At 39.4% G+C, this 12129-nt stretch overlaps 1 protein-coding gene across 12 annotated transcripts in view; it reads right to left on the bottom strand.

Annotated features, from left to right (window-relative positions):
• Window positions 1-12129, bottom strand: part of CNTNAP3 (contactin associated protein family member 3) — a 200310-nt gene that overhangs the window by 73774 nt on the left and 114407 nt on the right. For all 12 annotated transcript variants that reach the window (XM_084994548.1, XM_021072822.2, XM_021072824.2 and 9 more), the window contains exons 9-10: window positions 8764-8910; window positions 542-713 (exon numbers count right to left, since the gene is read on the bottom strand). In XM_084994548.1, coding sequence (XP_084850674.1) covers window positions 542-713; window positions 8764-8910 — 319 coding nt within the window. The remainder of the gene's footprint in view (window positions 1-541; window positions 714-8763; window positions 8911-12129) is intronic.

Here is a 12129-nt window from a genome sequence, read left to right as displayed (position 1 = left end):
CCACCAACAGTGCAAAAGGGTTCTGCATAACTTCTTTGGATAAATCCACTCTTCATTGTGTTTACATCACTAGAAATCCCCAAAGCCTCAACCTTTTTCAAAGGAAGAGTTATTTTTCATTTTTCCTGTAAAAGAGGGAGTGTGGGGTGAATGCAGCTGACCACACAAGATTCTGATTTCTGGGTCCTCGATGATGTCTTTAGAATATTCTAATCTATTTTGTGCAATCTTACAACTTTTTAAAGGATTTATACTCATCAAAAATTATAGCAGCATCAATAGTATTCTGTACGAATCGAGTAGCTTGGAGGCCCACACAAGGAAAATTCATGACAGTGTGTCTGTTAAGATGATATCAAATGAAAGAGCAATTGTTTGAAGTTTGTCATTTTTGTTGTCAATGTAGATATAATTTTTCCTTATGGAATGGATATCAGGAATGGAGAAGGGGCAAGAAGATGCTCTTTTCCAGCTGCTTATTTGTTTTTAATCAACTGTCAAAAAAACTGATAACAGGCATGCTGACATGAGATCACCCTACCTGTCTGTGAGGCCACAGGTGTCTATCTGGAGGTCACGGAAACTCCCCAGCGCCCCCTGCTGTACTGAGATGGGATCCACCGCTTTGTCACCAATGGAGATGAGCCTCAAGCAGCCTTGAAATCCACCCAGGGGATTTGCACAACCAGGACCAGAGCTGTTGTCAGGACAGCCTGAATGAACATGGAAACGCACACAGGAGAGGAAAAAAAAACAGCTATGACAAAAATATGGCATGGTATTTCTCATATGCAAAAATTGCTGCTTTCCCTTATTTGCAGACACCAAAGGATTAGACTTCTATACCATTTGAGAAGGTCATATTACCCATGGATGGGGTAGTGGAGAGCTGACAAGAGCAAAATTTGTTAGTATTGCTTAACTGTAAAAGCAGTAACGAAAGCCAGGCTTATGGAGAGATGAGAGGAAGGGAAGATGTGAAATCCAACAGTTACTGAACATTTAATTTAAGCAAAGTTTGATTTCCTTTTTGAAAGCATACTCTAGAAATCACTCCATTTAGCATAATGTTAAATTAGATGAATAAGAGCATGTGATAGTAGGATCAGAAAAAAAGTTACAGGCAGAATAGCACTGGCTAAATTTAAAGTGTTGGAAAAATAATTTTAAATTGAGAACTGGCTTGAATATCCTACCTTTATCAAAATTAGGGTAACTACCTGTTCTTTATGTGCATGTGTATATGCATGCCCAGGCCCATTTTAAAACAAATTTGATAATACCTGGACTATGAAATCTAATACCAATTTATATTCGCTTTTCTAATTTTAAAAAAATAGGCACTTTGTCAAATATCTTTCAACATTAGCACTCACAGATTAACAAATATGATATGGCATTGCCAAGAATGGAGAAAAATTAGCAACCTGAGTATTCTATTTAAAAAAGAAATGGGCTTTGGTTATTTTCCACAATGAATTAAATTTTACAAACTCTGCTCCAGTCATTAATTGGTTTGTCATAAATCACAAGCTACCATTCCTATTTAGTAGTTTTAGCTTATCCTCCTGGGCTTTCCAAGATGACAGTGTTCTTATAATGATTCTGAGCAAGGACATGGCTTTGAAATCAAAATCAAAGCAAACGGGATGCGGGGGGGGGGGGGGGTTCAGTGCCGTCCCACCCTCTCCTGAGTTGTCCCTTAAGGAATCACAGGTTCTTAGATTTGCATAATGCAAGATTAGCAATGTAGAAGAGGAAGGCGAAAGTTAAGGAGAGAGGATGCAGTTATTGTGAAATGCTTCTGAAAAAGGCAACAACTTGGGGAAATCTGTAGTAGGAAGCACAGACCCCATTCTTCCCTCCTGTTCAAGACTGAAGCTCTCCCCAGCAACAAAAGTGCCCAAGGATGCAATGGCGATACAGTGGCTAAGATCCATTTTCTCAACTGGGACCTCCCTGAAGGGCAACCCTGCTTCCAGAGGCTTCTGTTGCAATTGTATTTGTTCCTCTGCCTCCCCCAGTTGCTCTTTCAACTCTCCAGGTGTTGTTTACAAGTATTACCCCCACCCGAACACCCATATGCAAATCTCCCATGCAGAGGCAGCCTCCTAGGGAACCCAACCTACAGCCCGACATAGAACACCAGCTCCAAGCATTTACTGAATCGAATGCTTTATTTTCATCTGCCAATATCAAAGCAGCACAGCACTTTTAATAATTAACATTGTTTCAATTCAAAAAAAACTGTCAAGTAAATGTTGTGTTTCACATGAAAGGTACCTATTTTATTTATGCTTTGCCTTATGAAATTGTGTTTCATTCATATCATTTCCATAACTGCTTTAACTTTTTAGACACAGGGTCATAATTATTCATCTTTTTTGTGTTGTATTTTCCAATCATTTAAATATTCAGGAATTCTTGTGTTAATATTGACAGCCTGAGGTGTGAGGTGATTTTATAAGATTCTTATTTTTTTTAATCAAATGGAGTAAGTAATTTTCTCAACTCAAGATTTCTCTCATTGTGCTTATGCGTTTCTCATTCATCTCTTGTACTTTTATCTGGAAATCGCTGGTATACTTTCAAAGAGCAAGAACTGAAGAAGATAGAGCCTCTTCTTGTTCCTGCCTAATGGATGCTAGCTTTCGTCCTAAGGATTTTCATAAAATACATTTAGTTTATCTTTTCTTTCAGTGACTGTGGCTTTAATGCTTTGTATGTCTGACAGAGAGAATTCAAAACAAGTCAAGCCCTGCATCAGGTTGAAACCATGAAAGGCACAATGAAATCTCATAAATAAACCTCAAAGAGACTTTGACATTTCAAATTTAATGTTATATCATAAAGAACTGTTAAACTTTACAGCTTTCCTTAACCATCGTCCTGTCTTATGGGAAAATGCACAAATGTTAATTCGTACAAGAATTTCTGAAGGGTTGGATATATTTGGAAGAAATTTGGTGTATCTTTACACCTTATTGGTGACTTCTACTTACAGTAACTTAGTAACTAAGAATGGCAGGATAAAACAGAGGAAATTTTAAGTCAAGAAATAGTTTTATGGAATCACTATTATTCCTTTTCTGTTTTCTTCTTTCTCTTCAGATCACAAGCCTCAAATTCGTCCAAAATAAAATGTAGTATCTAACTATATCTGTTAGCACAAAAAAAAAAAACACATCCAGTGGTCACAAGGAAAACTTTCTGATTGTGGATCTTTAAAGAAGGCAAGGTCGAACCCCTGAGTGCTCCCTTCTCCAAGGGTAGCACTCAGGGGTTTTTGAGAGGTCAGCAAGCAAGGGTATCACAGCCCCTGACAAGCTCAGGCTAGGAGACACCCCTTTATCCATGGGGATGGTCTGAAGCCCTGGTGGTAAAATGGCAGAGGGCCATTCATCAGCAACCTGACTCGAGGCGGAGAGTGAAGTAGACAGTGAATACTTATGCTAAATTAATGGAAGAGATCCATCATGATTGAGGGACTCAGAAGTACCTCTGAGGGTGACAGATAAACTGTCACTTATGTCAGTGCACCAGATGGGTCCTCAGACAAGACGTTAGACTTGTCATAGGCTCCCTGGCCTGCCAATGTTTCACAGTAAGACACTCAGGGGATCCTGAACATAATTTAGTATTCCCCAGCTCTGCAGCACAAGTGTGATATTGAATAGTACAAACCCTCCATAAAAGGGAATGTATCAAGAGCTTACCTTTCCACTACCCTTAATATCAGGCACTAAAAATCTGTGCACAATTCACTATAATGAAACTGCTCTTGGAAGACCAATTTACAAAAAAAGCTCAGACTAAGAAAAGATAGAAAAGGAAGAAGGAACACCTAGATCACAAAGTTCTGATGAGATGTTTAAGAAATGCTACTATTGGAGGTCCTGGAGGTCTTGGTGTGGGACTGTGGGTTAAGAGTCCAACTGCAGCAGCTTGGGTCACTGCAGAAGCATGGGTTCAATCCCTGGCTGAGCGTAGTGGATTAAAGGATCCCACATTGACGTAGCTGTAGTGTACTGCACAGCTGCAGCTCAGATTCATTCAATCCCTGCCCAGGAACTTCTGTATGCCACAGTTTTGGCCATAAAATAAAATAAAAAAAAAGAAAGAAAAAAAGAGAAGAAATACTGCTATTTTATAGGTGGGCTCCTCTCATGGTAAGAAAACCAGGCTCTGAGACTTCCAGGCCAAAACAAAATAAGAGATTTCCAGGTGGCCAGAGAGCCCTGGCTTATGCCTCCTGTCCTGTAATATTCATTGAGATCATCTCCTTCATTTGCCAAAGTGTTCTGGTTTGGACAATGAACTATATGGTCACTCTAACTGTACTAGCAAGACATGCCAGTCTGCTTTCACGGTAAAGCATCACAACAAATTCGGTTGACCATATCATGGTAATTGAAAACTTGCAGCTGAATGTCCATCAGGAAGAACAGTAATGGGAAAGAAAACTAGTTAAGGAGCTCTCAGTACATGGGGTATTTGTTTTCCTTCAAAAATATCAAATATCTTTAATTGGCTTTCTCCTAGATGACCCAGAATCCCTTACTTTACTAGTCCAAACATTGCTACAGAGCATGGTTTGGATAAAGTTCATTTCCACGTCAACATCATTCATATTCTGGTACAGAGAGACACCAGTCAAGAAGATAAATAACCAGGATTTCCCATCGCGGCACAGCAGATAATTTGACTAGTATCCATGAGGACACGGGTTCAATCCCTGGCCTCACTCGGTGGGTTAAGGATCCGGCATTGCACAGCTGTGGCTCAGATGTGACGTTGCTGTGGCTGTGTGTAGGCCAGAGGCTACAGCTCAGATTCAACCCCTAGCCTGGGAACGTCCACATGCCACGGATGTGGGCCCCCCTCAAAAAAAAAAAAAAAAGAAAAAAAACACTGACATGAGCTACTCTTTGGATTGAATAAATTGCCTAGATATAGGGTTTTCAAGTTGGAGCTTCTACTTGAACTGTAGCTGACCTATCCTACTTTACCCAGAACAGAGATGGAAAGTCCACCTGATTATGGAGACAAAAGGGCCCTGAACAAGAGTTTCTCTACCTGCGCATACACTTGTGAATATAGGGAGTTCCCACTGTGGTGCAGTGGAAATGAATCCGACTAGTAACCATGAGGTTGCAGGTTCGATCCCTACCTTTACTCAGTGGGTTAAGGATCCAGCATTGCTGTGAGCTGTGGTGCAGGTCACAGTCGTGGCTTGGATCCCACATTGTTGTGGCTCTGGTGTAGGCCGGTGGCTACAACGGCTACAGGTCTGATTTGACCCCTATCCTGGGAACGTCCATATGCTGCCAGTGTGGCCCTAAAAAGACAAACAAACAAAAAAGAACAGCTACAACAAAGAACAAAACAAAAATACCAGCCAACTTGTGACTATAGTAAATTTATTGAGAACCAGAACTTCATGTCCATTGAATGTCCATGTCCATGTCTTAGATCTGCCTCTCCTGGTTTTCTTTCAGTATAAATAATCCACCTTTTTATTTACCATCACTAACTTACTGTGTTCTGTTTTTGTTTGTCTGTTTTAGTCTGGCAAAGGCTTTACTTGCCTTTGTAAAAGAGTATACGCTCTTTCTCTAGGGGAAAAAAAAAAAAAAGATGCTGTTATGTTGGTATAAGATGTACAGATGACTAAGTCAGTTTGAGTCAGTGGCTGAAACTGTTCTGTAGGAATCAACCGGATATTTATAGCTACACATAGAGGGGTCACTCTAAATTTATACATTAGTACAAATAATGTGCTGTGACTGCAAGCTCTATTTTTGCCACTCAGTGCCACCACATAATTGCATTAGAAAAATAGGAAAGCTGTAGTGAAAAATGTAGTCATTACACTCTCTCATGGGATGTTTAAACTTTGCAATTCCACTCATCTTAGGGACACTGTTTCTTATGGGGAACTACATTAACAGGACAATTTTCTTGCACATCAATGCAATTTTATGAAAATACATAAGAAAGGCCTATTATGCCTTTTTCAACACATTGCCTCTGATCTCTAGGGTCCTTTCATAGATATTAGTGGAGCAGAGGCTGGATCTATCTATGCAGCCAATGTGACTACTGTGAGTTCTTGAGCATTCATTCAACTTAATCATTGGAACATGTCACTCAAACCACAGTTCTATCGTTTCACAAGATTGACTTATAGATTAGAAAAGTCTGATAGTTTGTGCATAAGGAACATTTAAAAATCACTGGCAAGATGATTCTTAGCAGCTGCACAAGAATATTTATAGTACTTTTTATAATAACAAAAAGATGGGAACTATCCAAATGTCTATCGACATAAAATGGAATGATGAAACTGTTGAGTAAAACATGATATAATAGGCATCAAAAACCATATAGCCATGAAAATTAATTAACTTTAGCTATTCCTATCCAAATGGCTGGATCTCAAAAACTAATGTAGGACGAAAAAAAAAAAAGCATGTCACAGAAGAATGCATGCAGTATTGTCCTATCTATAAAATTAAAAGTAAGCCAACACAAGACAATTTATTGTTTAAAGTCACCTCCATAGATGATCGATTATAAAGAAAAGCAGCACAAAGACTGGTTTATAAAAAGCAGGATAATACTGGAGTTCCCGCGGTGGTGCAGAGGGTTAAGTATCCGACTGCAGCGGCTCGGGTTGCTGCACAGGTGTGGGGAACAGAACTGCCGATGCTGCAGTGTAGGGTGCAGTTGCAGCCATTAAAAAAAGAAAAAAAAAATCAGGGTAGCAGGGTAATACTTAACTGAGGGAATGAGAGTCTGGAGGAATAAGAGATGCTTCAAAAGTACTGTAGTGGTTATTTTTGAAAAGGAGAGGATGCACTGACATATATTCTTTTAAGAAACATTAGCAGTCTTTTTAAAATGAGTAGATATGATCTATTTCATAGGAACAACTGACTCATAATCATATCGGCATGTAAATGTTTATGGAAAGTACCTCCTCTCCTGTAGCTGTGCATCCACATTCTGAGCATGTAGAATGTTCAAATCAGAAAGATGATTCTGTGATTTGAGAAGCATTTTTTTTTGCTTTTTAATACATAACATTACAAGTATTTTATTTCGTGTCATTAAACACTACACAGATTGTTCTTTCTATTTCTTTTAGCGCTTCAAAATCTTTTACCTTTTAAATTACAGCTCTTGGATAAATTCTTTATTTAGTTTTGAAGGAATTTGTTCCTCTCCAGACTATAAAATCCATCATAAGTGTAAAGGTTTAAGAAAGTATCTGGGTCAGAAATGTGTCACATTTAGCAAGCAAAGGAAAGCAAACAATCTGATCTTTTAATGCTGCTGGCACTATTCTACCTTTCACAGTAAAGGTTGCTTTGGGGATGTGAAAGATTAAACAACTTGATTCATGGTTTGTGTGCTTATGGACGATTTTTAAGGGAGAATTTTTTACTTTCTTGTTGGGCTATCAAGCTATCTCCACCATGATTCCAAAGGTATTTGAGAAAGAAACAAGTATAAAATGCAAAACAGCAATAATATCAGAGAGGGCTTCGAGCCACAATTAGAAAAAAAAAGTCTTACTATTGACAGCTCTAAGCTTCCAATGGATCAGGATTTTTCACTTGAATGCCCCAGGGATGGAGATTATTACTCTGAGAAGTTCCCCCTCCCCAGTGGAAAGGAGCCTGGATGGAAAAAGAGCCTGGATGAACTCAATCAAGATCTGCTAAGCAGGCAAACACCCATTTACTACAGTCCTGGGGAGAAGGTCTAATGCTGCCTTTATTAAAAATCTATCACTAAGAGATTGGATATAGTTCCCTGTGCTGTACAGTAGGACCTATCTCTTGGGGTAGCACAGGATGGAAGATAATATGAGAAACAGAATGTGTATATATATATATATGACTGGGCCACTTTTCTGTATAGCAGATATTGACACAACCCTGTAAGTCAACTATAATAAAAAAAACTATCACTAAGCAATGAGTGAAATATTAATAGCTATTAATCTCTTCCTCTGTTGTCTATAATGATGCCCTTCTGCATAGGCAGTAGGAATAAAATAGTTCTTAAATTTCAAAGTGCGGCAGACCACCTGGGGGTCTTGGTGAAATACAAATTCTGGGTTAGGTGTCCTCGTCTGGGGTGGTGCATCTGCATTTCCAAGAGGCATCCAGGTGATGCTGAGGCTACTGGTCCATGGACCACACTTTGAGGAATCAGGCTCCAGGCAGAAGAGAAGTTGACAGAGGAATATCCACATGCAGCAATAAAACTGGCACATAAAATCTGAAGGAAAGGTTATAAGGGTCATTTGGCTTTAGGAAAATTCCCTCTAGTACGGCATTAAAGGTAAGAAATACAGAGTAATGACCCCTAATGTTGTCTGCACATAGAATCATTCAAAAAGCATTTGAGAAACCTTTTGTCCAGGCCTTGCGACCAGTTAAATCAGAATTTCTGGGGAATGAAGCCAGGCATCAGCATTTTGAAGCTTTCCAGGTGCTGTAACGTGCAGCCATAGTTGAAAACAAGTGCTAAATTTAAAATCCATCCTACTGCATGTAATTTTAAAGAAGGCCACTTGGTAGACTTGCATTTTAGACCATGATGTATTACCTTGGTTCATACAACATTCCCAGCGACTATAACTGAAAGAGAAAAATCACTCTTTTTCATTTAACAACATGGGTTAAAAGGCAGGAGCTGGAAAGATAAAGATGGTTTGATTGCCAATATAGCCCAGTTCCTTTCACTTACCCCCCAAATAATAGGTGTCGCCTGACTCGATCGGCCCACGTAGGGAGTGAGCCATGGAGGCTGCCTCACCATCCACCGTCACACTTAGATGACTCCCTTTTGCAGCTAAGGACACAGAATGCCACTGCCCATCATTTAACCTGGCACCTGGAAGTAAACAAAATGGGTTAAAAGAGATTTCTATAAGCCCTACAGATGCCTCTAAACAGGGCAAATACTTAAAACCAATATGATGCATATCTAGGACCACCTGTCACAGACCATCAAGAACATATCTGAAATCCACCCAGGTCTTTCAGCTGGCTGAACAATGGAGAATGCACCACAGAGAGACAAAGAGAGGCGTAGGATAGAGGTGGGCTTGGCTGGGGGCCTCTAAACAGGTAGGTAGGTCATGCAGTAAGCTGGACATGCTTAAGGAGAGGAAGGTGCCACCCATGGCAACAGAAGAGGGGACTGTTTTGTAAATTTTCTGGTTGCAGAGGTCTTGCATCTGATCCATCATAGTCAATGGACTGGCCTGTCTGGTATTTGTTTAGGTTCTAACAAAAGCTGTCACATTCAGTTGGGAATATTATGGCCTCTAAGCACTTTGCCAGGAGTGTATTTCACTTTCTCATCACTCAACTTAGTAAAGTGCAGATAGAAAAGAAGAGAAGAGCAAGAAAGAAAACAGAATGAAAGGGATAAAGAAGAAACAAGGGTGCATTGCCCAAACATTCTGCCTTGGGAAATGCAGCATTGGTTATTCCAGGCCTAAGGCCTTAATAGAATAAGATGCCTACGAGTGACCCTCAATAATCATGAAATGATACAATATTTCCAATAACATGGCCTTGGGCATATTCATTCTCATGTGGTTCGTTAAGAGTTTGAGATGTTGAAAGGTAGAGGTATTTTCCAAAAATCTAAGATATAAACATAAAAACACTTTCTTACTTTTGTGTATTGTCATTATCTATAATAATCTTGGTAGACTATTTAGAAAAAATATATATGTGTATATGTGACTGGGTCACCTTGCTGTACAGTAGAAAATTGACACAACACTGTAAACCAGCTACAAGGGAAAAAAAGAAAAAAATATATATTGGCAGTCTTTAAAAATACTAACTGAAGTCATAATAAGACATGAAAATTAAAAAAACAAAATGTAAAGTTAGAAAAGTACTGCATTAAAGTGTGTATATGTGTGGGGGTACATACACAAGCATTGTATAAACAGGCAAAAGAGTGGCAGAAAATGTTACTAAATACTAACCTTAATTTTTTCATAAAGGAGTTGTTTTATTCATTTTATATCCCTTTTACATTTTCTGTTTTTTCCAAAGTGGATACAGTATACCCAAGCTATTGTTACATTACATTATTATTTTTAAAAACTCTTAACGGTGCCTTCAAAAGTAGTCACTGTCTCTTGATCTATGAGGTGAAATATCGGTATTTTTTTCTTCAAGTAATGGGGTTGAGAATGGTCAACTGGTTGAATTATTGACCAGCTACCAACTGCGCATGACACTAGCATCTCCCAGACTTACCAGTGGGGTCTCCTACTGGATGAAAACCCAATGCTATGTCATACAGATAAATCAATAAGCAGTAAGTGTCCCAGTCCACTCACCAAATCTGTGTTAGCTAGTTTCTACTAGGTTATTTCATGGACACAAATAACTGCTACGTTTCAATGAGTAAATAGCCAGGCTTTGTTTCTTGCTATGGCCCTAGGCCCACTGGGTCAGCGTCCTCTGTGCTCCAGGCATCTACTCAAGCAGGACCAAGATGAATACATGGCCCCATTTCTGTTTCGCAGCTGAGAGAAAACAGCCCTTGGCAGAAAGTTGAAGCTTCTACTCAGATGTGGCACATGTGCCTTCTGCTTTCATTTCACTGGTACAATGTATCATTTGGCCGAAGATAAAGGACATGTCCCCTCCACAGGAGGCCATGGCAATTCTCATAGCAGCCCCCTGAGATGCATGTTTCAATTAAGGGAGGTGGGGAATAATGGGAATCTTTAGAAACTATCTTGGTTAACAAGGAAGGGGGTCATAAAGAAATACTTGTGCTCATTGAAAAACGAGTTGACAACTGGATTTTTGGGATGCCATGCCTGAGCATGCTAGTGAGCCTGTGTTACTATACTCTAATCATCTTCAGGAATGTCCTGAAATGTTTAAGTAATGTATGTTACAAATGATAAACATACAGACTGTTTACAGTTCTATAAGATTCAAAGTCAATCTGTGGGAATTAGAAGTTACATTAGAGCCCATTGAAAATGTTGGCCCCAAAGCAAATATGGTCATATTTCTGGTAGAAAGTTAACCAGTCCTATCTAATATTATATTTTGGTATTTATTGTCCAATTGACCATATAAATCCATGTCCCTCAAATGCTTGTCAAACCAGGTTTTTCCTTTCCTTCCTCCCTCCTTCCTTCCTTCCTTCCTTCCTTCCTTCCTTCTTTCCTTCCTTCATTCCTTCTTTCTTTTTGTCTTTTTTGGGCTGCATCTGCAGCATATGGAGGTTCCCAGGATAGGGGTCAAATCAGAGCTGCAGCTGCTGGCCTGCACCACAGCCACAGTAACACTGGATTCGAGTTGCGTCAGCAACCTACACCACAGCTCACAGCAACACTGGATCCTTAACCCACTGAGAGAGGCCAGGGATTGAACCTGCGTCCTCATGCATACTAGTCAGGTTCATTACCACTGAGCCACAACGGGAACACCAGCTTTTTCCTTTCTGCTTGATCTCTCATTAGTGACTTTGACATGGGCTTAAGATTCACCTGAGGGTGTGCCCGACATGACCCAGAAGGTCAAAGATCCGGCTGTAAAAACAGTATAACTTTGTTTTCCTCACATCTATTAAACATTAGTTTTGATACTTTCCAACACTTTCTCACTTTCGGGGAGGGGATAGTTTTAACGTCACAAGGTTACTACAGCTCCTCGCCCTGTGCACATGTGCAGATAATAGAAATGCTAGACTCTTGCTTTGTGTTTTATATATTTATGAAGCCAGAACATTTTCAAAGACTCAACACTAGTTCATGAAAGATAATGAGAAAAGCTGAGACCCAAAATATGGAGGATTTAGCTTAGACACTTAAAACACATATTATGAGACTGAACCTAAAGTAGAGTTTTGAAAGAAGTGCTGTAATCCTAGAGCTAAAGAGAATGACAATAACAACAAAATTTTTAAATGGTCCTCCCCACCTTATCATTTAGGGTTTCTCTTAAAGGTTACATAGTGTATCTGTCACAATGATTACCAAATCCACTTAAAATCTGACATTAAAACACAATATTTAGTTTGATTTGGTGAAGAATTTCTCCCTTCCTCCCCCTCTCTACCTGC

The sequence above is a fragment of the Sus scrofa genome, chromosome 14, assembly GCF_054392235.1.
Source record: "Sus scrofa isolate SSC_HxYL_T2T_F1_AM1 chromosome 14, Sscrofa_HxYL_maternal_Yorkshire_Landrace_v2.0, whole genome shotgun sequence".
Taxonomy (NCBI): Eukaryota; Metazoa; Chordata; class Mammalia; order Artiodactyla; family Suidae; genus Sus; species Sus scrofa.
The sequence above is the reverse complement of the archived record's forward strand: the minus strand, read 5'-3'. Positions and strand labels throughout refer to the sequence as shown.